Here is a 25,838-nt window from a genome sequence, read left to right as displayed (position 1 = left end):
AATTTCGTCCACAGTCATCAAGTGTCGGTGTACAGCATAGTGTAGCCATAAGGCGCTTCTCAATTTATTACACATCATAAAAAATATAATTTATTTCAATTAAAAGTATGGAACTCGGTTTTTATTTTATCATTATATATAAATATATACATGTATAAATACAAAGTACTGAGAGAGAAGCAACACATACAGAGAGAAAATGCAAATCTCATGATGGTTTTAAACTCAGAACCTTCTTTTATTTTCACATTTTCATTTACTATCAAATGTTTGTCTGTTAGTGCTTTCAACTTTCCATTGTTTCACTGCATGACAAAATTTTGGACCAGAGTACATTTCTTATTTTTTAGAGACCTGACGTTCATATTCACATGTTTGAATGGCCCAGTCAAAGTCTGATGTTCACTGATGCTCTACATTTTGCTAGGACCAAAGAAAATGGTTTCTAATTAAGACTTCTTTCTCTTGTATGTTATTTTTGAACTTGGAAAAAATGCAATCGCCACAATTTAACAGAAAGATTTTTCATGAGAATTTATTACAGAACATATGTACATGTTACAGCAACAAACGCTTTGTGTGTTAGGGGTTACAAGAACATGAAGAGGAGTAATCCTTTCGACATTCAGAGTATGAGCTTTGGGAAGCCGATGGCAGGACAGGACGATGATTGTTCTAATGCTACAGAAGGGCTGGAAGCACAGATCACCAGGGAAACTAAAACCAAAGAGTGGATCCGTCCAAAACCTCTCAAATAACGAGTCCGGTTACTGGTTTCTATAATTTAAAACAGAACAAAGTCTTCAGATCACATGATCCAAAAATCCATCCAAACTGAAACGGGAAGGGGGTGAAATGGTGGAATAAGAGCCAACAATCCCTAGAACAGTCCAAACTTTGAGTAGAAGCCCCGACACATACACAACATCAATAGCAGCAAGATACGTTTTCTTCCATAAAACGCTGTGGTAAGCTGTAGTACCACATGTCGCCCTGCAAAGTGCTCCTTTCCAAACAGACATGGTCGGCTCCCAGAACATCAGGCAGTAAGGTGCGCACGGCTAAAGGGAAGTACATTCACTCCGAAGGGAGCGACGCGTCGCCGACGGGCTCTGCCGTCGTCCGGGCAACCTGGCAGAGAGCTTGACGTCTTGGCAAACTTAAGGAATGACTGAGAGTGAAAGGTAAAGCAACTACCTTTAAGGAAACACAGAGTTTCTCCCCTCAGCCCCCAAAATAGGAGGGAGAAAAAGAAGGTCCACCAGAAACGGGGCTGAACTACACCAGAGTTTGAGAGAACTTCCAGTTCGGTGTAGCAACAGTCCACAGCTCGGATCGGGCAGAAGATCCCAACAATAACGGACAGGGGGGCCGGGGCGATGCTTCTCCAAAAACCAGACCGCTTCTACTCCTTAAGAAGGTCCATGAGCCTTTGGGTTTCAGGTCAGTAGATGGTGAGGCTGACCGACCGGTTCATCTTCTTCCCGATGAGTCTGGAAGTTCTGGGGTTGGACTGGAGCGTGGAGCGGGTCAGGATCCGGTCAGTGGACAGCACCTTCTCTTCGGCCACCGCTCTGGCCTGCTGGGCTTTCTTCAGCTCCCTGAAGAAGACGCAGAGGAGAAGGGTTACAAGTTTGAACTCGAGAGCAACAGGAAGTGGGGTGGGGTGGGTTCGTTTTCATTTAATTTGGTCAATTCTGCATCAGATTATGCCTATGGTTTGAAAGTTCTTCTTTGTGAGACACCAAAAAATAAAAATCACTGAAAGAATGCTACATATAGTCAAAAATCAGAAGAAAAATTGCTCCACAGCTGCAAGTTTTTTTTGAAGCAAAAACAAAAAAAAAGTTTAAATTATGCATTTTATTTTCTTAATCTGATCGTTTGAGATTATTTCAAATTTTTTAAATACGGGTTGCTAACCTGCTTTTATTTTCAAAAGACAGCAGCACAGAAGTTTTACTATTTTTGCACATATGCACTTGAAATCTCTTTAATTCATCTTTCATTTTGGCTTTCAACTGTATCAAACATTGGGCTGAAACGATTCATCGAATTGAAACAATCGTCAACTAATGTAGTAAGTAGTGATTAATCGTTAACTGGAGCAACTGGCTCATAAAAAGGCCAACCGATGAAGGAACAACATCCTCAGAGTAGTAACTGAGCTAAAACTGAACAAAAAAAAAAATCATTTTTAATTTAAGATAATGAAAGAAAATATATATCTTAGTCTAAATATAGTATACTAGAACTCCAAATGTCAGTTCTAGATTCACCTCCTTTAAATTCTGTAAAGAAATAAAATTTCTATTAAGCTCCTTTTGCTGCACATATTAAATTGGTTAATCCTAAAAAAAAAACTTTCACATGTTGATGTTAGATGTGTTGGTTTTTTCTACAAATAATCCCGTTCACTAAAGAAATGTTACGTTGTTGCATTGCAGACATAAAAATGCATTTTCTTATTTAAAAACAGAATTGAATTATTTGTTTATTCTGATATTTAAAGGCATTTTCAATATCGTGGATAAAATGGCTATGATAAAATGTGGAACAAATTTTAGACAATTAATCCAAAATAATCGATCACTATAATAACAGTTGCGGCCCAGACTCGATAATCTGCTATCAATATGTGATAAGCATTTTTAAAGCACTACAAACATCTGTTAAATAAAAAAACAACATGATCCAACTTTAAATGGAAGATTTGGTTTGAAACGGGAAAGCGTGGCGTTTCCAGACGGTGACGAACTGAACTCGTTCTTCCTGGAAACAGCTGATGCTGCAGCTGCAGCTGCTGTTCCTGGCGCTGCACTTACTTCTGCAGCAGAGCGTTCTTAAACTTCTCAGCGTTGAGCTCCACTCGGAGCTGGTCGGCGCTCATCCTGGCAGCCGTCAGCAGCACCGGGTGTTTGATGAGGTCAGAGGCCGACGGTCGTTTGGTTGGGTCTGGATGGATCATCAGCTGGAAAAAAACAAAACAAACGATACACAATTAGGAAAATTACTCCTCTGTATTTACAAAGAAAATTTATAATAATGTGCAACAGCTAAATAAAAACGTCTGCATAATATGCTGTTTTTAATTGTTTGGAAAAAGCAAAAAAAACCAAGAGTATCATCATGAAGACGTGGCTGAACTTTTAGCCAGAAAACCCAGAGCAGAAGCTGCAGAAGACTTCAGGACTTGAGACACGAATACAGTTCATTCAGGCTGAGAGAGAGGCAAGTTCTCAGCAAGCAACAGGAAGGCTCAGTGCTATAACAGAGTATTAGGGACGATGTTGATTTAAAAAGGAAAAAGAATATTTTGGGCAAAAAAACTTGACGATTTTTAGATAATCTCAAATGTTTTCTAGAAAGAAAAAGAGTTTGAAAACTCAAAAATTTGCTTGAAAAAAACAAACAAACAAAAAAAAAAAAACCCTCAAATTTTGAGATTTATCTGAGAACTCTGGAAAATTTATAAATGTTTGAAACGCAGAAATTTCCATGTTATTTCTAGAAAATGTCAACTTTTCTGGCAGAAATTCATTTTTCTATCTACAATTGCCTTAATTCGCCGCTGTAGAATTAGAATGCGTTCAATTTATTTAAAAAGTTCTAATATTTTTAACATGTTTACAAAGAATATGCTGGATTGGGATATTTTCGCAGCCTTTTAGATTTCTCTGAATTTTGGTAAGAAATGACATTTTCTAGGATGAAGACATTGAGACTGCTGCTTGTAAAAAAAATCATCAAAAAAAACAAAACAAACAAATCATTTATCCTCATTTGAAAAATAAAAATTAAACCAGGGTGCCTATGTTGGGAAGGCTAAACAAAACAATATTAAAAAATAAAGTAATAAGCAAAATAAACAAATTAGGTACAACATTTTGATAGATGCATTTGGATACATGAGAAAAATCCCAGACTGATGCTGCTGGCTACCTTGAGTAAACTAAGGAACTCTATAGAAAGCACTTGTGGGATGGAGGGTAATTTGCCCCGTCTGATTTCATGCCACTTTTCCCCGTTGGTGGGTAAAGGCTCGGCTCCCGAGGCGCTGACCACCGTCAGGGCCAGAGCAAAGACGTCCGCCTTCGTTAAGTTACTGTACTCCTGCAGAGAAACACAGAGCAGGTTGAAACATGGACCGCCTGGAAAATCAGAGAACCTTTTTTTATTTATGTCTCCAAGTCAGAATAAATACCTCTTGCAGAACTTCGTTGGCCAGATATCTGCTGTCCCCTTCCTCCACGTGTGGATTGTTCACCCGGGTCACATGACCAAGATCGCCTGAAAGAAATGAAAAAAAGAAAAGCTGAATATTCAGGGTTTGTACACTGATAATTGATAATCACGCCAATCATCAGCAACGACATCCTGTCGTCCACAAGCTACAGTGAATTTTTTAAAGCAAATTAGAAAAACAAAAAAAACAACAACACAGTGTTAAGACTAGGGATGAACTGAGCCACTTTTCTCACTTCCAGTACTGATGTCTGAAAAACAACTGGAAAAGTTTCTTCTTCCATATTATTTTAACAGACGTGTTTAAAATTAAAATTAAGTCTATCAATATAAATTTTGCAGGGCTATAAATTGTCCCACAAGTTATTTTCCTTACAGTAAATTTCAGGCACTTTCAAGGTAGGTTTTCAAACTTTTCTCATTTTACTTTTGAGGAAAAAATATATAAATAAAGTTATATATATATATATATATATATATATATATATATATATATATATATATACATATATATACATATAGGGAGCAAAGTAAGATAAAATATAACAAAACGTTTTGAAAATCTTCTCACACACACCCTCCACACCTGAGTGGTCTGAGAATAAAATACAAATTCAACAAAAATTTTCGATTTCAATAACTAACAAACTATATGACCTTTATTTTAATCAAGCAGATGAACAATGAATACTCATCACACTAAACAAATCAGTTTGTGTTAAATTAAATAATCAAACTTAAAATAAATACATCACTTTACTTTCTGTAAGGAGTCTTTTCTCCTAAAAGTTTATTACAGCTTTATTGCAAAGTATAAAGATATATCTTTATTATTAAATTATATTCATTATGATTTCTTTATTGCAGAATATAAAGAACTTGAAAACATTTAATTGAAATTCACGCATTTTTAAGAATTTCTGGAAAACCCTGAATATTACAAAGAAGATTTAGTCGACTGGGGCAAACACTGAGCAGCTCACCGATTTTGTAGACGACGCTGGTGGTGAGTCCGTCGTCCTCGTCGGATTCGTCACAGCTCGCTACGGATTTAAGGGAAATGAAGATGTTGCCTGGAACACAGAGGGAAACATCAATTATCAGCAACGAGATCCTGTCGTCCACAAGTTACAGTGAATTTTTTAAGCAAATTAGAACCAAAAAAACAAAAAAAAAAAAAAAACTGTGTTAAGTAAAACTTGGGATGCACTGACCCACTTTTTTCACTTCCAGTACCGATGTCTGAAAAACCACTAAAAAAAGTTTTTTTTTCCCCGATTTTTTTTTTTTTTTAACAGACATGTGTTTAAAATTAAAATTAGGTCTATAACAATAAATTTTGCAGGGCTATAAATTGTCCCACAAGTTATTGCGATAAACAATAGTCTTGTTGCTTTGAGACCACTTCCAAGTAGCATAACGGTCATGGCACAATGATACATAATGAACCTTTAAATAACAGCAACTGGAAGACATTTTAAATAGCCAAAAATAAAGGAACAAAACAACAACATGAATTATGAAATCTGTAAACAAAACCGTTCTTCAAAAGGAAGACATAGTTGAGACCAAAACACCAAACTGAAGACTTTCATCATCCAGTGTTTGGTAGAAACAGAGAGAAAAATGATAAATCAATCAAATTTAAGTTATTGAGTTTGTTTTAATTTATGATGGGATTAATTGATTTATTGCTACAGACCTGTTTTAAACAGAGAAATTGTTAACTGCATCAAATCTTCTTTCAAATGGTTCAAAAAGTGCAATTAGTTATTCTAAATATAATGTAGGATAAATAAAGCATATAATTAAACTGAACAGATCTGCACTTATGGATCAGGTGCATTATCACCGATATCTGACATAAAATCTTTTTTTCAATACTGGCACCGATACAGATATTGGACCGGTGCGTCTCCATCTAGGACGTGTCGGCTGAGCGTCGCGGTTGGACTCACTGGGCTTGATGTCCATGTGCACCAGAGACATGGAGTGGATGTACTTGAGTCCCCGAGAAACCTGCAGCAGCAGATCCTTCAGCTCCAGCTCCGACAGGTAGCTGAGCCGCCTGTAGTTGTCGGCGATGACGTCGGACAGGGTGCCGCCGTTGCAGTACTCGTTCTGGATCAGCATGTGGTCGTCCTCGGCCCAGGCCGAGTAGTAGCGCACCACGTGGGGGTGCTGGCCCAGCACGGCGTGGGCGTAAACCTCCCGCAGCGCATTCTGTCTGTGAGGGAAGAGAAAAAAAGTTTTTTGTTTTTTTTTTTAAATCAGAAAGCACATCGCTCAGCACACTTCCGCTTATGCTCAACTTACTCATCTACCGATCCTGCCAGAGGTTTTTTGGACCTCTTAATAGCGTAGATGCAGCCATCCAGCCTTTTCACGCACTTGAACACGGCGCCAAACTCCCCCGAGCCGATTTTCTCCAGCTCCAGGAACTCCGAGGCATAGCGGGACATCATGTTGCTCTCCATCATGGTGATCCTCTGCAGAGAGAACGGCATGTTTCAGCAAGGCGCAACACATCAAACACGCACAGATCTACTTAGCATTCACACAAAAAGCAAACAGTTCCAGGGCATTTGCATATGAACTGGCAATACAAACACCAGGTACAGTACAGCTTGTTACATCATTCTACCCGCTGGGCTCCTGGATGATTGGCATGTTTAAAGTTCCATATTTCTCACAGGTTAAACAAATGAGAACTAGGTCTGTCACAATAGCAAATTTTGCTGAATGATTAATTGTCTCAAAAACTATTGCGAAACACGATAGTATTGTTTTGTACACTGATTTAATGGAAATGACATAATAATGCATGCAATTTCCTGCCAAAGATAGATACACTTTATTTTCAGAAGAACACTTAACACTGCAGCTGATAAACAAAACAATCAAAAACAAAAATAAAATGGATTCTCAGTCTCCATTAACAAAAATGTACTTGAATAAAAACACCAAAGTGTAAATAAATACTGGATTCAACCAAAAGAGTGCAGATTATGAAGTCTGTGTACCACATTGCCCTTCAGTAATCATTAGATTTAAATAGAGAAGATGGGCACATCGACTATCTGATGCAATAGTTCACACTACAGGTTAGTTCACACCTACATTTTCCCCTTAAGACAATCTTAGAACTTTGGTGTTCTAAGATTGTCTCTTGTGATCATCCTGTAGGTCAGCGCTTCTCAATTCCAGTCCTCAGGCCCCCAGCTCTGCATGTTTTACTCCAGAGCAGCTGATTCAAATGATTGCATGACCATCAAGTGCGGCAGAAGCCCATTAATCACCCACATATTCAATCCAGGTAACCTAAAACATGCAGGGCAGGGGGGCGTGAGGACTGGAATTGAGAAACACTGCTCTAGTGTGTGGTGTGTTAGGTAGATGTTGTGGCCCCTCTAATCTAAATCAGGGGTTTTCCCCTGTTGAATGTGACAGGTAATCAGAAAGCGTGGATTCTTGGTACTTTCTGAGGGTAAATTACAGAGGGGAATCCCAAACAGCTGACATGGAGATGATATGTGGAAACAATATTAATGTTTATAAAACATTTTGTTCAAAGAACATAGAAATGAGGAGGGGAGGAGTTGGAGCAAAATCGCTACGTTGATGAACCCGGTAACTTTTCAGCTGTTCTTCGTTAACGTGACATAAATCGGTTCTAATGATTTTCATTCAGTCAGGACGTTACGCTGACACTAGAGCCACATGCACTGCAGGTAGATTGTAGTAAAGCATTGATTAATGCCTGGTTTTAAAATGAGTTAACTGGACTTGTAGCCATTATTTTGTGCCCATTGTTGGAAACCACACGGCACGATGGAACCCGATAAAACCGTTATACCTAGGATTTCTGTCGGCTAATGTGTGCTCTCTCTGTGTGATCTCTCAGGTTTTGAAAATGGGCCGACAGCTCTAAGATGGTGTCGTGTGAACTGGACATTAAACTAAGAAAATGAGGAAGGGAGGGTCAGTGGAGAACAGCGGAGTTGAGCCTTTTTTCATTTAGTATCATCAACAGAAAGAGAAAAAGGCTGGAAGAGACGATAAAGGTGATAATTTAAATGACGTCGATAGTTTTAATTTATCGTACGATTAATTGATTTATCATTTATCGCGACAGGCCTAATAAGAACAAATTAAATTAAGGAGACTGAAAGGTGGTCAGATTCAAGGACGAGAAAGAGGAATGACCAGAAAAACTGAAGGAAGTAATAACACGATAAGGAAAACCTGGGTCTCTGCAGGCTTCATCAACTCAGATTTAAGACTTTTTTAAGACCAATATGAAGTGAATTTAAAGCTTGTATTGTGACAGAAATGTACAAAAGGAAAATCACAAGTGATGTAGGTTAGCAACAGAAATTTGCCAATGGCTAATACAAACATTGTCAGGCCAACTGCAGATAGCTTTGCACTCATTCACTATTGACACAAATAAGCTAGCTAGCTTTACCCCTGATGGGTATGTTAGCAGCTAGCCACCGGTAGCCGCAACCGCCTCAAGTCACAGAACGCAATAAAAGACTCAAAGCTTTGGTAACAGTAAAGTCCTGGGAGAACAAGGAAACTACATAAAATATGAGATTAAATGGTGATGCTTTAAAGACCTGTGGTGAACGTGTTTGAGGTCAACCATTTCCCTTCAGTGAAATTAAGACTTTTTAATGCCTTGATTTTAAATAACAAGGCCTTATTTAAAAAGTCAGTGCAACTTTTTAAAGATGCACGGACACCATAGCTTTTATAAGGGCTAAAATTCATGCATTATTATTCAGGTTATTCAGGCTTGGGAAACATTCTGATCTAATTCCATACATCTACAGACTGCACAGAAACAGCATACTAGCATATTTGCAATTCAAGTCACTAGAATATATTTAAAAGCATTTTCTTCTGCATTAGGAAAACACCTTTGAATGTCAGGTTAAATTTGAACTTATTCCCTGGTTCGAATAAATTATTATCAACACATCCTAAAAATAAATAGATAAAAATCTGACGAAATTAAAAGATTAAAATTCCACCTTTGATGGCGGCAGGATTTCATCTTCCCCTTCGACGTCACTGGCCTCCATGTCTTCTCCACAAGAACTGCAACAACAAAGTTGTTTGTTAGCGTCCTGTCCAGCAGGGGGCAGCACTGAGAGCTACACAAGCACATGGAGATCAACTTTAATCCACGAGGTCCTTGTTATCGGGTAACTCCCCCTCGACCTAACCAACAACTTTAACATAATTATGTTAAAGAATAACAAAAAAGAGGCCTGAACCAGCTTTCCTCTATAGGTCTGAAGATCTTCTACTACAGATGGAAATCAACTTCCAAAACCTTAACTTACTCATTCCAGTGCGCTCGCTTTCTGTTGTTTCTGTGCTGTGTGGCGGACTGGATTAGCAGGGAGTCGGGAGTGAAAGGGTTAAAGTTGACCAGCGGGATCTGCTGTTTCCTGCCGCTGTCTATGAAGGACTTTCGTGGAGACTCAGCATTCTTGAAGAGAGCAACTCTCCTGCTGGAGGATCCCGGGACGGAGCTCCTGGCTCTGGACAGCAAACTCTGCAAAAAAATAAAAAATAAATAAATAAAATCACAAATGAATGAATGACATCCAGATTCGTGGGGAAAACATTAAATAAAAAGTCAAATAAACATGTGTCAAAAATATTTAAAGTCTGCGTTCTCATCAACACCAATACAAGTCTGGGTATTAAAAAAAACATCCAATCGTGGCGCTGGCTGAAAGCAATAAATTATGCAACAGGTAGAGATGTAGAGTAAGTGGGTCAGTGGGTCAGTAACGGATCCTGCAGATAAAACCAGATGTTTAAAAAAATAATGTGCATCTACTGACCAGGTTCGGATTGTGAAAATAATAACATAAAATAATTAATTTGTTTATTCCTTTACTTAAAGAGCAGAAATTAGATATTGTTCATCTTACGCATTTTTAAATTAAAATCAAAAGAAAAAAGTCGGCTAATTCTAACCTTTGGTGTATGTGGTGTGTCGAAGAGCCGGAGTTTTCTGAAGGTTTTATGCGGAGGTGTGTCGGGGCAGTCCGGTATCGGAGAGCTGGAGCCCTCCCCGTCGTCCTGGATGTAGCTCCGCTCCGGCGACCCTCCGTACATCCGCGACACTTTCTTCGGCGACGGCGAACAGTTGGCGAAAATAACGCTGCTGGGGGACTGCAGCAGGGACGGGGAATCAAAGCTTTCCTCGTCCCACAGCTCCACGTCGTCGTCTCCGCCGGAGGTGTTCAGGGGGCTGCTGCCGCCCTCTTGTAGCTTGTCCGCGGCGCCCCGTCGCACCGGCGTCGGGGAGTCTATTTCCGTGAAGCCGGACTCTCCCCCGGTGCTGTTGTTGACATCCTCGATAGAATCGTCTTCTCCGTCGCTGGACGTGAACTGCAGTTTCTGGCGAATCGGTCGGGATTTGGGGGAAAGCGTTCCGAGTCGATGGCGACTGTAGCTCGACATTTCGAGGATTTAAACCCCGGCTTCGTCAAAGAAGAGGGAGGGGAGAGAGAAAAAAACACGCGGTTGGTGCTCCCACCGAAGTGGCAGCTTCCTCAAAAACGAGTTAGCTTTAATTTACCTTTTAAATGGTATTAAGCTCATGAAAACTACTTTTAGCAGTTCAACTTTACAAAAAATGCTATACTTTTAAAGTCCGACACGCCAGTAAAAACTGGGAAAATGGCCTCGTACTTGCTTGAGTCGAGTAGCAACGTCCTCCGTAGTAATGAATGATAAAAAAAAAGAAAAATAGAAACAATCCTTCTTCTCCTTCGATAATCCGTCAGACTCTCCTTGATGACTGGCCGACACAGAAACGCGTCTTTCCGGAATAGAAACCTTAGCAATGTTTACAAAAGTTTGAGCGAGTCGAAAACTGAGCTCTTCCCATGAAGCGCGTGGCAAAGAACTTCCCGCGACCGTTGATCACGTGTCGCCGAATAGCCAATCACCGCTCCACGTTGAATTTTGAAAGATGGGCGTTCCAGTGTAGTTTTCGGACGGGCTACGTCGTCCCTCTGGTAGTCCCCTGCGGTGAAAGAATGTGGCGCGAAGGCTTGTGTGCCTTTAGCAGACAGAAGTCATGAGTCACAGTGACAATGCGTGCATTATTACAACCCAATACAAAGAACAGACGGGTGAGGAAAAAAAAAGATGGATGGATGTGAAGGCGAAAAAAAGTGTTCTATCACCAAAAATTGTACAGGAAATTGTTTTTACATACAGCAAAATTTAACAAATCAACAGTTTATACAATTTTCGCAGGTATAATTAAACATTACTTGTCTTTAAACATTCTATGCACACTTTGACAAGATCAACATGCTACATCAATGCATGGCTCACAAATCTTGGTTTATAGCTAACCAAACCCAAAACTTAAACCAGCATTTTTTATTTATTTATATATTAGACTGCATTAGAATAGAAAAATTTTAAAGTTAAGTGAGAATAAAATTATGCCATGCAAATTACATTTCTTCGTGTAACTTTATGTGTTTATTGCATTTTTAGGCCCCTTAAAACATGTGATTCTGACACCATTTGAGAGCGGTACCAAGAGTTTTTCGGGGTTTTTTTTTTCCCTCTAACAATTATATTATTCTTATGATTGAAAATGTGTTTTACAAGATGAGTGCAGATGCACTTTCTGAATGTTTGGATCTTGGATAAAGTGCTTGCTGCCCCTCCCACACCTGATGCTGCACACTGTAGCACTTTAGATATATTTGTAGTTGTGAACATTTTGCAGGGGGTCAAACTGGAAGCTAGAGGTAGCACCTCCTAAGCCCAGTAAGGTGAACCTGCTTTCAAATCAAGCTAAGGGCGACGTGTCTGGTACTCCAGCAGTAGTATCAGCCTGTTATACAAGCAAAACAGCTAAATTGTGTAATACGTTAATAATTTAGCATGACCCCTTTACAGTAAGTCTCCCCTTAAAGATGGCTAATAAGTAGTTTATAGACATGTTATTAATTCATCTCTGAACACTATAAATCATAATTTATCAAATTTGCCCACTTATATATTGTATAGACTATAAATACTGGTGTTTATAGACTACCTCATAATCACAATAAGCGTTTGTCGATGTAATTTTCTTTAGCGTATCCTTCTTAGCATCAATTAATGCATAATAAACAGTTATTGATGATTTATAGAGTATTTATAGACAAATTGGTAACTATAAACTATTAGCCATCGATAAGGGGAGTCCTATTGATTAGAAAGTGTTATAATCTAATAAAATACATTGGTTTTAGCTGTAGAAAGTGTCATTTTTCTGTTTTAAACTTAAATAGAACGCACAGTTTTGTTTCAAACTTTTGTGCAAATAGAATCACCACTATGGTGAATATTGCTTTTCACCACGGAAAAGCAATGTTTACAACTTAACATGAGTTCATGTGGTGAACAACTTTAAGCTGGAGCCTGTCAACATGGTGGAGAGGATTGCGACGGAAAATTTACAAAGTGAATCACCTGGTTGTGTCGCAAACACCACACCCACACCCACACACACACCCTCTTCTCAGGTGCTGTGAAGCAAGTTTGTCCTTTTATCCTTTGTTTGTATCCACAGCTTTTTAAATCTCTATTTGGTCAGACACCTTTTTACAGTTTGTTGCATAACTTCTAAGGCAGAAGTAAAAGCCAATCATATCCACATAATCTTTCATTTTTATGTATTTATTTTAGAAATAGCATTTTCTGTACATTGCACCGTGCATTCAGCAACATTAGAAAGCATTAATTTCCTCTTAAATTTTTTTTTCCGTAAGAGAGACAAAATAGCATAACGCAGCTTCGGTTATCAAAATCCTATTTACACGTAAAAGCCGAGTCAAGTTGTGAAAAAAAAAAAAAAATATGGGGAAGACATGATTTCTCCCAAATACATATCTATATATAGATACATATAGTCCATTTGAAATGGTCTTGATCTTCATTCATTGTCCATGCGGAGTCGTCAGCCAATCAGTCGTCCAGGCCGGGGGTTTCTCCTTGCTGTATCCTGGAGGCTATTCTAATGGCTTCTTCCAGAGAAGGCTGATCGCTCAGCTACGAGAGGAACAAGAAGAAAAAAAAAAAGAAGGAATAAGTCACTCGCTTTAATTAAAAAGCCCTTTAACCAATCGCTCCTAAAGATGCATCTTTTACTCCGCTGTAGAGTGAGGTCACGTGACGAAACAAGCAGACAAAAGGAAGCTGGTTGTAATTAGCATACCCCAAAGGGAACAAGGTGTTAATTAAAGACAAAAGTTTTTCAAAAGAAAACAAGTCATCAGACCTGCCTGCTTTGATCTAATCAAGCTGCCATAACCAAAGGTAACTCATTACATTTACTTGAGTAACTTTTTAGGGGGGGTAAAAGGACTTTAAGGAGTCGCCTTACTGCTGTTTACTTGAGTAATTGTATAATGAAGTATTGCTACTCTCATCTGAGTAAAATTTCTGAACACACTGTGAACAATTTCACAGAAAGAAGAACATGGCAGCTTTATCCAGACGTACACCAGACAGACACACACCTGCTGATTGTGTTAAAGGTGTATATTTAAAGAAATTGATTTTGAAACATTTATCTTCTGCCTGATTTTGTTTTGCTGTTTTAGTAATGATGCTATTTGTACAAATTATTTTCAATTTGGTCCTTAAAATACCAGAAAATGTCCACAGAACTTCAGATTTTGGTCCGTCTGACGACGTAATTTTTAAATATTAAATGACTGATGTTTTGATCGGGTACTTCATACGCAAGTCGCCTGGTTACCAAAAACTGTTTTACTCGAGTCATTTCCTGGATGTCTACTTCTTACTGTTCATATTTGTGTTTAATTCTCTTTGATAAGAAACAGAGTCCATCCACATGGGGGGGCAGCAGTGAGGTCACGCCTCCTGCTGGAAACTTGCAGTAAATATTTAATGAGGTGAAATCTGAAAAGAAGGTTTACGTTGCAAGACTAACAGAAGATCTGCAGAAGTAGTCACAAAATCCATAAAGAAATGTGAACTTTGACCTCTTTTGAGCTCTGTGTTGGGTTGAATCTGACTGTCTTTTTTTTGTTTTGGTTTTCTTTTTCAGACTGGGAGCGTCTCTCCAGCCTCTGCGACCGGTTTGAATGTGACCAGAAAGTGGCAAATTTGGACAAACTCAGCAATGGTCACTGCAGTCAAAGCGCCACGCTGTTGTCACAATTATCACTGAAGTGCTGGAATGTTTCCTCGACTTTGTCACAATCTCCAGGACGTCCCTAAATACCCGGGATGTTTCTGCAGCCTCGCTGTAGGGAAACTAAACGCTCCACATTTTCAGAAACTATCGCGCAAACAAAATATGACATTTTGTGTCTTCCTCAATCACTAGGGGTGGAGACCTGAAGTTAATTATGTCATGCAGTAGTTGTTGCAAAATATTTTAATTTTTATGTGTGTAGAAAGATAAAAAAAAAAGAAACCGTGTGATCTTTTGTTTCTAGAAATCCATCTGTGTCTCAGTACTTTATATCAGGACAAACCAAAAACAGTTGAGTTATTAAAACACTTTTTTTATGTATATATTTAAAATTGTTGGAAAGATTTGTTTCCAGATTGACTTTCGTTGCTATATTGCACATATATATTTTTTTTTATATAAACAAACTTTTTTTTAGGCTGCTGTTGATGCTAACACAATCTGGCATTTCTAACAGGACAAACATGGACACATCGAGTTTATATCTGGCAAATAATGATGATTCCCATTCTGTTGATTAATATTTTTTAAGAAAACTTTCCTTTACAGACGCATCATAATCCGTTTTATTAATGCTTTTGGTTGTAACTGGTTTTTATATCTTCTAGTTGTTAAGTGTTCAGAAGTGCATATTTGTCTAGTTTATTACCCGGTTAGTTGTCTGGACTAGTACTGGTCTACCAACCTGAACGGCGATGTGAGTGCCATTGGGCGTGGCCAGTAACGTGACCGGATGGAGATCCTCTTGGTCTTGGCTGTAGTTTGCTTCCTCCACGGTTTGGAACGACGCCATGTCAGGTGTCATGATGGCCACCTGAGGGCGACAAAAACACACTTTACCGATGCAGCAGCTAGTGTTTTATTTCTACAGTAAACACTGCTAGCATACATGTTACGCATAGCAGCACCTGGAACTCCTTTTTGGTTTTGTTTGTTTGTTTCCCACATTATGGCCACAGTTGTGAATGTGAATTGTTCAAAAATTTTTTTTTAAAGAAGTCAAAGATGGAAAACTGACCTGACACTAACTTCTCCTGTTATTTATTGAAGAGATGTTTAAAAGTAAAGAGTTCAGCCACTGAAAAATGTGAATCAGTTTCAGGTGACTTATAAAGAAGAAAATCAGAAAAACAAACAGACGTCATAACGCTGGAGCCTTCATTTTCGTTTACCTGTTCGTCCGAACCGTCAGTTGCCACCATGGTAACCGAGTGTGCGCCTTGTGTCGCCAGTTCATGTGCTGGGATGGTTATGGTGGTGCCTTCTTGGGTTACCATGGTGATTGTGCCACCCATAGCTTGCAGGTCTGCTTCAGAGATGCTGACCTGATATGAAGCAAAAGACAGAAATCGACTGATTTCAACACAGATGAAGAGTCGCTTAAACCTTTTACTGGTACTGTGAAAAGTATTCACTTCCCCTTGGATTTTTTTACTCCTTTATTGCTTTGGCAAATAACTCAATCCAAATCCAACAGCGTACCTGTTGCGTTCCATCTTCCTGCGTTACCAAGGCGACCTGCGGCTGACCGGACATGTCCGAGGAGTCCACTGGGATCGGTTCTGAGTCGTCCGTGTCCACCACGGCCGGCGTGTAGCTCACGTTTGGGTCGTCGATGGCGTCTGAAACAAGTCAGTTGGCGGATTAATTTCTACCGCTGATGACTAAAAAAACCAAAAAATGAAATAAATAAATCAAATAAAAGGAACGGTGCAGCCGTCGAGACGGTGATGCGGACCTGCCGGTGGCTCAAAGTAGGCCTCCTGCTCCTCCTCGATGGGCTCGGAGTCGTTGTGCGTGGTGCGTTTGTGCATGGCGAGCGTGGAGATCTGCTTGTAGGTCTTGCCGCAGTGGTTGCAGTTGTAGGGCTTGCAGGGCGTGTGAACCACATGGTGTTTGTACAGGCTGGAGTATTCGGTGAAACGCTTTTCACACCCGGGCACTGTGCAAACGTACGGCTTCTCTCCTGGAGAACAAGGCGAGACAGTCAGCGGGAATGTTTTAGATCGCCCACACAGGTGCACCTGTGTGGGTGTGGCCGTGTGGACGCACACCTGTATGGATCCTCATGTGGTTCTTGTAATTGGTGGCGCTGGCGAAGGAGCGGCCGCAGCTGGGCTCGGAGCAGTAGTACGGCCGCTCCCCCGTGTGCGTCCGGATGTGAACTTTGCGGATGTTGGACGTGGTGAAGGAGCGGCCGCAGCCTTCCACTGGGCACTTGAAGGGCTTCTCCCCTGAAAAACCACAGAAGAAGAAAGAGATAACTGTTACGTGACGAGTTACATCTCTGTTCTGTATGAAAAGCTTCTACACCTGGAAGAATGAAGCCTTGAAGTAAGCAGAAACTTAAAAAGAGCTTTTATTAGTAAAAACATTTCTGGCTGCTAAAAGCTTTTACTATTTCAAAATGGCCACAGATTATGTGGTGCCATTTGTATAAAACTAACAGTTACTTAGTCTGTTGTAAAAGAAGAATAAATAACAGGGTTCAGTTTTCAAAATACATCTTCACCAGAGTGTTCATTCATTTATAAATGTCACAGTTTCAAATTAAATGTTTAGCCAGTAAGCCAAATATTTAGTTTGTGAGCTAAATATTTAATTTCAAAGTATTTAAGTATTATGCAAATAAATATTTAGCTACCAAGCTAGGTACTTAGTTAGGAAGATAAACATTTAGCTTGCTAAGTAAATATTTAGTTTATAAACTAGCTTTGATGTAAATATGCTGCTTGAAACTAAATATTTACTTTACTAACTTAACAAAATACTTCGTTTCAAATTAAGTTAAACATTTTGCTTTTTAAATAAATATTCAGTCTGAAGGTGGCACTTATAAAAGAGCGAGTAGCATGGTGAAAATTTGACTTTGAAAATTAACCCTAACTTTGTTCTCTCTTATTAGGCGAAGTCGCTGCAGTTTATTTTTTAAAGTATAACTTTGTGAAGGGATCCCTGCAGCACAGAGGCATCGGGTTCATCACAGAAGCCATGTGTTCTTCCCTCCAGCATGCTGTGGAACATTAACACAACCCCTCATGCTGTTCCATCCAGTCTTTTCTGGTCTTGTTATTTAACACACACAAAAAAAAGCCGTTATGTATGACCAGAGGCTGTCAGTTCGGGGTAAAATGTGATGGTTCGTATCACACACACGCCTCTGAAAGGATTCTTTGTTGTGAAGCCTGGAAGGCAGAAGCATCAGTTATCAGAAGCTAATTTAATTCCCTCCAAAGGAAACTAAGCGAATCTGAAGTAGATTTTGACCTCGTCCAAATGTCCTTGAGCGCTGTTCAGCCAGCTGGAAACTAATAAAAAAGATACAGTCACAGACCGAAGAAAACTCAAAAGTTCCTTCCAGATTACAGTTTCGTCCCGTGACGTACAAGTCCTTTTCACACCTGAAAGATTCGGACTCTGACTGATCCACTTGCAGTCTCAACCCTCCACTATTCGTCTGGTGAGATGTTACAAAGCAAAGATGGCGGCCGCAGCACGGTGATGGTAGAGGGATCCCGTCACCCTTCAGCATCAGTGTTGATCGGCCGAATCTGACACAGATAACTTGCTGAGGACTGGGAACAATGACTGTCCTTGTATTTAAAGGAGCATGCTGAAACAGAGGGACTCACAGCTGCGAGTCCCTTTGATTCAGCAAACCCAGCGACATTATCTGAATGCTAACATGGTCTTGTGTGATGCGTAAGGACAAAGTGACCTGCCATGTTGGAGCTGATGGCTAAATGTTCACACCAGCCCTGTTTAGTCCGCTTCAGTCGAACTCTGGTTCGTTTGTCTGGGGCGCTGTGAAATCTGGTCCAGCTACAAACCTTGGTCTCAGTTCGGTTGAAGCAAATCGGACTGCAGCGCAGGGCATTCTGGGTAAATCCAACCTAAACAAACCCTTGTGTCTAGCACTGGGGGGAGGAGAAATGACTTGCGGCGTTTTACCAAAGCCAAAACAGAAATCCTACAACTGCTAAAATCTGACGCCACTGCATTTTAGTTTACATTTCATGAAGAAGGAAGCCGATCTCAGCGTCTTCTTCAGAGGTTTTTCCTGCCGTTTCCTTCAGTGGTTTGAACAAAATACATCAGGCTCAGTTGATTATATTCTACTGGATCCGTCTGAAGTGATTTTACTGCAGCAACAGAAAGACGCCGAGCTTGCACTGACGAGCATCTGCCGACTTTGACCCATTTTTAGTAAGATGACTGGTGCTCCATGCTAGTAGACTTAACTGATCATATTTTATGCTAAAACTTTAAACATGAGCTACATTTTCTCTATTTTTACACTTATTTTAAAATAGTAAAACCCTATATTAAAGCTGTTTTATGTTGCCTCCACTTTGAAGTTAAATAATTACTGACAGGTCACTGAAAGAAGGCCTGACACAAATATTTCAGATGGAACAAAATTTTGTGTTGGCAGGTCAAACATTTCAACAACCAGAGATCAGAAAATGACATAAATTCTATTAAAATAAGATTTATTATTATTCTTGTTCTATGAGATTCTGATTCTGTACCTGTGTGAGTCCGTGTGTGTTTCTGAAGGTCTCCGGAGGTTTTAAAGGACTTGCAGCAGTTCATCTCCTGACATCTGTACGGCTTTTCCCCTGTATGCGTCCGCGAGTGACTCTTCAGTCCGTAACCTTCAATTTCCACAGACAGACAGTTAGGGAGGCTTTATTTCCCCTGGTGATCTCTTCGTCTGTTTGCAACAGCTGAAAAACACTCTTTTTACAATTGCTTAGTTCATATTCCAATAGCAACTTCCAAGACATAAAACTAAAACGAGCATTGATAAATTAAAAAATAAATATAAAATAAACCAATAATTTTTAAAAACGTAATGAAATTCAATCAGCCACCTGTCGCAAACTTCTTTCCACAGCCCCGATATTCGCAGACGTAAGGTTTATCGCCAGTGTGCGAGCGCTCGTGTACCTGCAGGAAGTCGACACAAAACTCTTTAATACAAAACGGCTGACAGACACGTGCATTTTTCCACAACATGCTGCAAGAATACAGCCTTTTAAAATTAGAACATCTAGAAGCGAGAAGAGTTTATTCGTACTAAAATTAATTAATTTGCGAAGCGAACCTTGAGATGGTGGGCAGTGGTGTAGAGCTTTCCACAGCCTTCGTATTCGCAGCGGAAAGATTTTTCTCCAACGTTTGTCACTCTTGGTTGCCTGCTGTCTTGACCCTGCAGCACAATCTGAAGACGTGACGCACAAATCAGAATGGAAATCAAATGTCAACCAAGAGGTGAACAGAAAGAAAAACACAAAGTTACTTTACCCTCATGTGGATACCGCTGTCTGCTTCCACTCTGCCAAACGACCCCAAGGGGTTTTCCACGTTCTCCACCTAAAGGAGGAAAACAGGACATTAACATATATTTCATGCTTTTTCTTTAAATACATGAACGCATAGAAATTTAACGGAAGGAAACAATGCAGAGTTGGGTCAACTGCAGCCACAGCACTAGCATGAAACAGTCTGTCACCTTGGTGCCGTAGTGTTCCAGCACACTGATGGTTTCTGGGTCGATGGCCGCGGCGTCAGCCTGCAGGTCTGCGATGGTGCCGTCAGCCTGGATGGCCAGGATGGTGTTGGGCTGAGGCATGTGCACCGTGTGCTGGATGTAGGCGGTGCTTCCATCCTCCAGCTGGACCTCCTGCAAGCCGCTCTGGTCGTACGTTTCTACACAGAGACGGGAGGCAGGGTAGGATAGACGGTAGCCCAATGAGGACCCAGTTTTCCAGTACTGGGCACCACGAACTAAAAAGTTAGCTGTGCTAACCCTTAAGCATTAATTATTAACGTTAGCTGAACGGCTGAATGCTAAAGCAAAAGACCATAGCAGAAGATAATGTTAAAGAGCAACACCAACATAGTATTTAATCAAGTTAATGATGAAGTAGCTCACCAATACGGTATTTAGCAGAAGCTAATGCTAAAACACCATACTAACACAGTATTTAGAGGAAGCTAACTCTACAATGCTATACCAAAAAAGGTATCTGTATAATCTGTGCATATAGCTCCCATATTTATATTTATATTTAGTCTTGTACACCTGTTAACAAATATTTATATCCTGTATAGCACTTCTGGATAGATGCAAACTACATTTCGTTGCTTGTACTTGTGACAGTGCAATGACAATAAAGTTGAATTCTATTCTATTCTATTTAGCAGAAGCTAATACTAAAACGCTATACTAACAGTATTTAGAGGAAGCTAACGCTAAAACATTATACCAACACGGTATTTAGTGGAAGCTAATTCTACAATGCTACACCAACACAGTACTTAGAGGAAGCTAGCACTGCCAACACGGTATTTATCAGAAGCTGATGCTAAAGTGCTATACCAACACAGTATTTGGACGCCTGAGAAATTTTTTAGAAAAATTAATTTAGGGTAAGCTAACTGAACTAAACAGTTTTAAAGTTAGGAAAAGGGCTTAGGCGCTACATAACAAATTAGCTCCACTATTAGCACGTTAGCGGAGGTGTGCCAACCACCGTACAACAACAAAATATCTTGGAATCAGTTCAGGTTGTTTAAGAACTTTTGAAAAAGATGAGACTAACTCTTTCCCCATCAGAGTAGAAACCCTGGTTCTAAGATACCAGATGACTGAACACTTTAGCTACAACTCATCCCAGGAAGAAAACTGCTGTTTTTCAAGCTTTCTACTGCAGTCCACACAAAGAGCAGCGTTTACCTTTGGGAGTGTGAATGTAGGCAGTTGTTCCATCTTCTAACTGGACAGCCTGGCCGTCTTCGAGCTGTAAACTCTCTCCTCCTGCAGAACACATTTAGACAACCGTCACTTCCACCATTTTAGAGATTCCATTGTTGCTCAGCAGACACACTACTAAATGTCTACTGCACACCAAAACAACAACATCATATAATAAAGCACAGTGGAGAACCATCTAAGCAGAAGTCAGGATTTATACTGTACCTGCTTTAGGCATGGACACATGGTGGACGTAGGCAGCTGAGCCGTCCTCCAGCTGGATCACCTGACCGTCCATGATCTGTCCATCAGAGAAGGACGCTTTGGACTCATGCTGAATATACGCAGTGGAACCATCTGCAAGAGTGACAGCCTGCAGGCTCACTGTGTCCATGTTCTCCATCTGATCACCATCTGGGAAGTTAGTTTGAAAGTTAAGAGTCGTCTTTGTCTTCTCAGACGTAAATGGACGTCTGTTCTTATAGCTTCTGGAAATGTTTTCAGTGTTTTTTTATTTATTTTTTACTGTTATTCAAGCAGTTTATGGTACAAGCATCAACTTACAACCAGTGTGGGAACTCACCTGCCACCGTCACAGCCTCCGTCAGACAGAGCGTGACTGGCTGCCCGTCTGCATCATGAAACTCGGACATTCCCTGGGAGTCCCGGTTGATTTGGGCCAAGAGCATGCTGCAGCTGGTGGGGCGACAGACGGAGACGACTTGACCCCCGGTGCTCACAAGTCAGCAAACACGAGCACTGAAACTCCCCCAGAAATCTGAGCAAATGAGCCGTCTTTAAAACCTCAGTCTATCAGATGTCAGCAATATTGAGATCGTGAAATATAAAACTAAAAGTTTGCCGTATGAGTCGGAAGCAATTCAGACATATTCATCTGCAGAGTTTAAGGACACTGTAGGGTTGGGCAACATCACTCCTGAATAAGATCTCCTGAATTTTTATTTTTTTTACCTCACTTTCTTCTCTAATAAGAAGACATTAAAAATTACAGAAGAATATTTTCAAAAAGTGGCTTTTGCTTCAATCATTCCTTCTGAGTTGAGTATCAGGGCCAGGCTATGAGAGGTTTTGTTTAATTACGAGAACAAAGTCAAAATATTAGCAAAATGAGGACGCAATTTTACCTTAAAAATGTCTTAAAATTATGAAAAAAAATTTTGTTCTAATAAAAAAAGCTCAGAGTTATCAAGATCTTTCCTTGAAATAGATTTAGTCATTTGCTCAGTTGTTTCACAGTCCTGCTGCTGGTATTTATTTGATGCTGACATGTTCAAATTTGAAGCATTAACTTATCTGTGAAACTGATAACTTCACAAGAGCCTCAACATTCCTCATTTTATTTTTTTTTGTGATGGAGTTCTCATAAAATTGTCATTTTACAAATGTTACAACTTTATTCTGGTAATATTATCTCGTAATTAAAAGTAAAAATAAAAAATCTTACGTCAGACCTGATGTTCCACCATATAGTTGACCTGAGCCAGCTGCTTATTGATTCACTAAATGTTGGCATATTAAAATATAGGCTGTGAGATGGAATTGCATGTGATATTTCTGACTTCAGATTGTATTTTCTAAGATCTTATGAGAGCCGTTTTTGATTTTTTTTTCTTCTTTTAAGCTAGTGCAATGAACATTTTGCTGTACACCTGGGCAACAACAATTAAAAGGAATCTTGAATCTTTTTTATTGCCTATTTCTGTTATAAATGTCTTAAAAAAAAAAAAAGAAAAAAAAAAGAAAAACCTCTATCCTTTACCCGTCCAGTTAGCACATTGCTTTTCATGGCGCATAATTCTAATAAAACCTCTAAGACCTTCACAAAACAACTGTATTTGTTTAAATGTATTAGTGTTTAAATTAAACACGTATGGATTAGATTCCTGGGGGTATTAAAGTACAGACGGTTGAAAACCAATATACATCACTTTTTAGGATCTTTAAAAAAAATAAAAAATAAAACTGAAGTATATTTTCCTTCTAATATGGGCAATTTATGTTGGACTATTTCATAAGTCAGACTGAGGATGTTATGTGTCAAAATGTTAAGTTCAAGGAGTACCAGTATTTATTTGTTATTCACAAATTAAATGATTGAACTTCTATTTCAGGAAATATGTTATTCCTATTTTTTTATTTAATTAAAATTTTCCACTCAGCAAACGTTGCTCAACAGTGTTTGGCATTTAATGAACTTTTACCAACACTGAAGACTTTTGACAACGCTTTGTATCACACAGCAAGAACGTAAATGGCCATGGGCTCGCTTAAGTTTTTTATTCTGGGAAAAATGACACCTTGGTGCAATGAGGAGGGAATGGTTCTTGAGAAACTAACGATGGGAAACGTAGCTGCGATAAGTAACAGAACCTTGGACTAGTGGAGGAAACCTAACGGGGCCACATAAACAGCTAGTCATCCCCTGTTGAGTTTTTGGCGCTTGTAGGTTTACAGCTCTTTCAGCTAGTTAGCTACAGCTATGACTTGCAATATTTTCCCCTTTTAAAGACACGTTATACAAAGCAAAATGTTAAAATGAGTCTACTTCGGGACATGTTGATCGAATACTAAATCTTCAAACACTTCGCTGCTCCTCCCGCAGGACCGATATGTCAAACGGGGTAAGCTAACTAGCTAACTGCCGAGCTAACGACGCAGCTAAGTACGCCAAGCGCTGCTGACACGACTTTTTTCTAGCGGCGGAGAGCAAATGTTTCCTGAAAGCTGTGGTCGATACGATCGCTTTTGTTATTCTGAGCTATTTCGTGATGTCTAAACGGACAATGTGTGGACGATAAAGCCAAGCTAGCTCTCTCTCTAATAAGCTTCCAGCCTAGTTTAACCAACTAGCCACAGAGACGGAAACAAGACCCAGGAATCCATGAGCTAATTAATGATATAAGCATTTTTGGTCGCTACAATTCTATTCGGGTTTTCCATTTCAAAGTATTTCTCCCGATTCCTGCAGACTCTCCCCACAGCCTGTCAGTACCACTAGCAACAGCGATGGCTGAGGGAATAATGCACACTGGGTAAAAACCAATTTATATACTAACCTCTGAAAATTTCCAACAATTCCTCCTGTTCGACCACCATGCAACAGTGCAGGAAACGATCAGCGACGTTCACAAACCAGGAACATGTATGACCTATTGTTGTCCCGCCCATTCTTCTACCAAAGAATATGATTGGGTAGCTGTTTGTGAAGTAAATTCCTATTGGTCTTACAAGGCGTCGCTCAGCCTCGGGAGTATCATTCAGCCTCCCGGGCCCCTAGCAGGCGCCATTCCGCGCCGGTTTTCGTATTGTCTCAAGCTTTCTAGTTTCACTACGCCCGGTCGTCGCGGAAAATAAATATTTAAGCTTTCAAACGAGATCACGGAAAGCCAACTCTGTGGATTCCTAGCGACGGTGCGCCGCAAACTGCAGTTAAAATGCTGCTTTTGTCGCATAAACATGGACGTGTGCGCAGGTTTATCGGCATCCATGTTGAAAACAAGGTGGTGTGGGAAAAAAGGGGGAATGTGGGCAATGCAGTGAAAAGAGACTCAGTGGAATAATATGTCCATGGATTTGAAACAAGGCAATATAAAGAAACGATACATTGCATGTACAAACACAAAAGTACCCATAAACTGTACTCAACTTCATTTTTTTCAAGTAAAAGTAGTATTTTTGCAGAACATTTGTTTTAATATTTAGAAATAATATCATCAGATAGACCAAGATGTAGATTTCTGACCAGGTCCCTCTTGAAAATGAGATCTAGATCTCAATGGGGTTTCACCTTGTTAAAGAAAGGAAATAATAGATAATTTATTTTTTAAAAAAAGGAAAAAAAAATCAAAGAAATACCATAAACCAAAAAAGGGTTTGACCTGAGAAAGTCCAACTTTTGCATTTTAGAAATAGAAGGCATCTTCAAAATAGGCCTAAAATTTGGCCAAGGCCAAGTTTCTGTGTAGGGACTGTACTTACAGTGTTTCCTTGTGATTTTTCTTTGCATCTTCTTGATCAAAAGGCACAGGAGAACAACAAAGCTTCTGGACAAACAGGAAGTCTCACTTTAATAAAAAGTGTAGGTGTGTGTTTCTCTGGTGCATTTTTTTTTGTTAAATCAAAGCAAATTTTATTTGATTAGCACATCTCAGCAACAAGGCATTTCAAAGTGCTTTGCATCATAAAAACACAAAAATACAAAATCACAGAACACACAGTCAACAGTCGAAGCATTTTGTCAAGCCTCATTGTTAATTTTTTCAAAAGCAATTCTGAAATTACTGAGTACCATTCTTTAAAGGTACTCAGTGTTTCAGCAATTTTGCAGATTTCCGGATGTTTGTTCCAGAATTGTGGTTAAACCAAAACTACTTTTTTTTTTTTTTTTTTTTTTTTTTTTTTACAAAAAAAGTTACTCAACTCAGTCAGTTAGTTTGGGGGGGGGGGAACTGTGGAAAGTTCTTTGCGTTTTGCTGGTTTGCTGCCATAATTCTAACACATACCTGAGTAGCTCTGCACAGCAGCAGCAGGTCTCCTTCACTGCCA

The 25,838-nt window shown here is 39.6% G+C and overlaps 2 protein-coding genes across 5 annotated transcripts; both read right to left on the bottom strand.

The window, feature by feature from the left end:
* Window positions 1–519: 519 nt before the first annotated feature.
* Window positions 520–11,304, bottom strand: wee1 (WEE1 G2 checkpoint kinase). Of its 2 annotated transcripts, XM_044124940.1 has the most exons (11): window positions 10,966–11,289; window positions 10,246–10,754; window positions 9,600–9,814; window positions 9,285–9,351; window positions 6,562–6,734; window positions 6,204–6,472; window positions 5,229–5,318; window positions 4,205–4,290; window positions 3,943–4,113; window positions 2,826–2,971; window positions 520–1,601 (listed from the first exon to the last, which is right to left on the bottom strand). In XM_044124940.1, exons 2-11 carry the CDS (start codon window positions 10,732–10,734, stop codon window positions 1,445–1,447), a joined length of 1,863 nt encoding a protein of 620 aa, XP_043980875.1. In that variant the 5' UTR covers window positions 10,735–10,754; window positions 10,966–11,289; the 3' UTR covers window positions 520–1,444. The 2 variants fall into 2 exon arrangements, with proteins under 2 accessions (XP_043980875.1, XP_043980874.1); XM_044124939.1 differs by having other exon boundaries at window positions 10,246–11,304.
* A 1,638-nt stretch (window positions 11,305–12,942) lies between these two features.
* On the bottom strand, window positions 12,943–25,838 carry znf143b (zinc finger protein 143b). 3 transcript variants are annotated; one of them, XM_044124936.1, is made up of 15 exons: window positions 25,796–25,838; window positions 21,856–21,968; window positions 21,498–21,686; window positions 21,255–21,335; window positions 20,028–20,224; window positions 19,820–19,888; window positions 19,620–19,736; window positions 19,387–19,462; window positions 19,042–19,167; window positions 16,564–16,743; window positions 16,248–16,475; window positions 15,992–16,131; window positions 15,682–15,834; window positions 15,195–15,323; window positions 12,943–13,335 (listed from the first exon to the last, which is right to left on the bottom strand). In XM_044124936.1, exons 2-15 carry the CDS (start codon window positions 21,959–21,961, stop codon window positions 13,252–13,254), a joined length of 1,875 nt encoding a protein of 624 aa, XP_043980871.1. In that variant the 5' UTR covers window positions 21,962–21,968; window positions 25,796–25,838; the 3' UTR covers window positions 12,943–13,251. The 3 variants fall into 3 exon arrangements, with proteins under 3 accessions (XP_043980871.1, XP_043980872.1, XP_043980873.1); XM_044124937.1 differs by lacking the exon at window positions 25,796–25,838 and adding an exon at window positions 24,350–24,485; XM_044124938.1 differs by lacking the exon at window positions 25,796–25,838 and adding an exon at window positions 22,738–22,989.

This window comes from Gambusia affinis, linkage group LG08 (genome assembly GCF_019740435.1).
Source record: "Gambusia affinis linkage group LG08, SWU_Gaff_1.0, whole genome shotgun sequence".
Lineage (NCBI taxonomy): Eukaryota > Metazoa > Chordata > Actinopteri > Cyprinodontiformes > Poeciliidae > Gambusia > Gambusia affinis.
This window is presented reverse-complemented; position numbering and strand designations above follow the sequence as displayed.

Coding starts and splice junctions, on each gene's coding strand:
- wee1 (XM_044124939.1), bottom strand. CDS start 10,734: ATGTCGAGCTACAGTCGCCATCGACTCGGAACGCTTTCCCCCAAATCC. Junction 4,291..5,228: donor CAGCGTCGTCTACAAAATCG/GTGAGCTGCTCA, acceptor CATTTCTTTCAG/GCGATCTTGGTCATGTGACC. Junction 4,114..4,204: donor CCAACGAAGTTCTGCAAGAG/GTATTTATTCTG, acceptor GTTTCTCTGCAG/GAGTACAGTAACTTAACGAA.
- znf143b (XM_044124936.1), bottom strand. CDS start 21,961: ATGCTCTTGGCCCAAATCAACCGGGACTCCCAGGGAATGTCCGAGTTT. Junction 21,687..21,855: donor GGAGGCTGTGACGGTGGCAG/GTGAGTTCCCAC, acceptor CTAACTTCCCAG/ATGGTGATCAGATGGAGAAC. Junction 19,737..19,819: donor ACAGCGGTATCCACATGAGG/GTAAAGTAACTT, acceptor TCACGTCTTCAG/ATTGTGCTGCAGGGTCAAGA.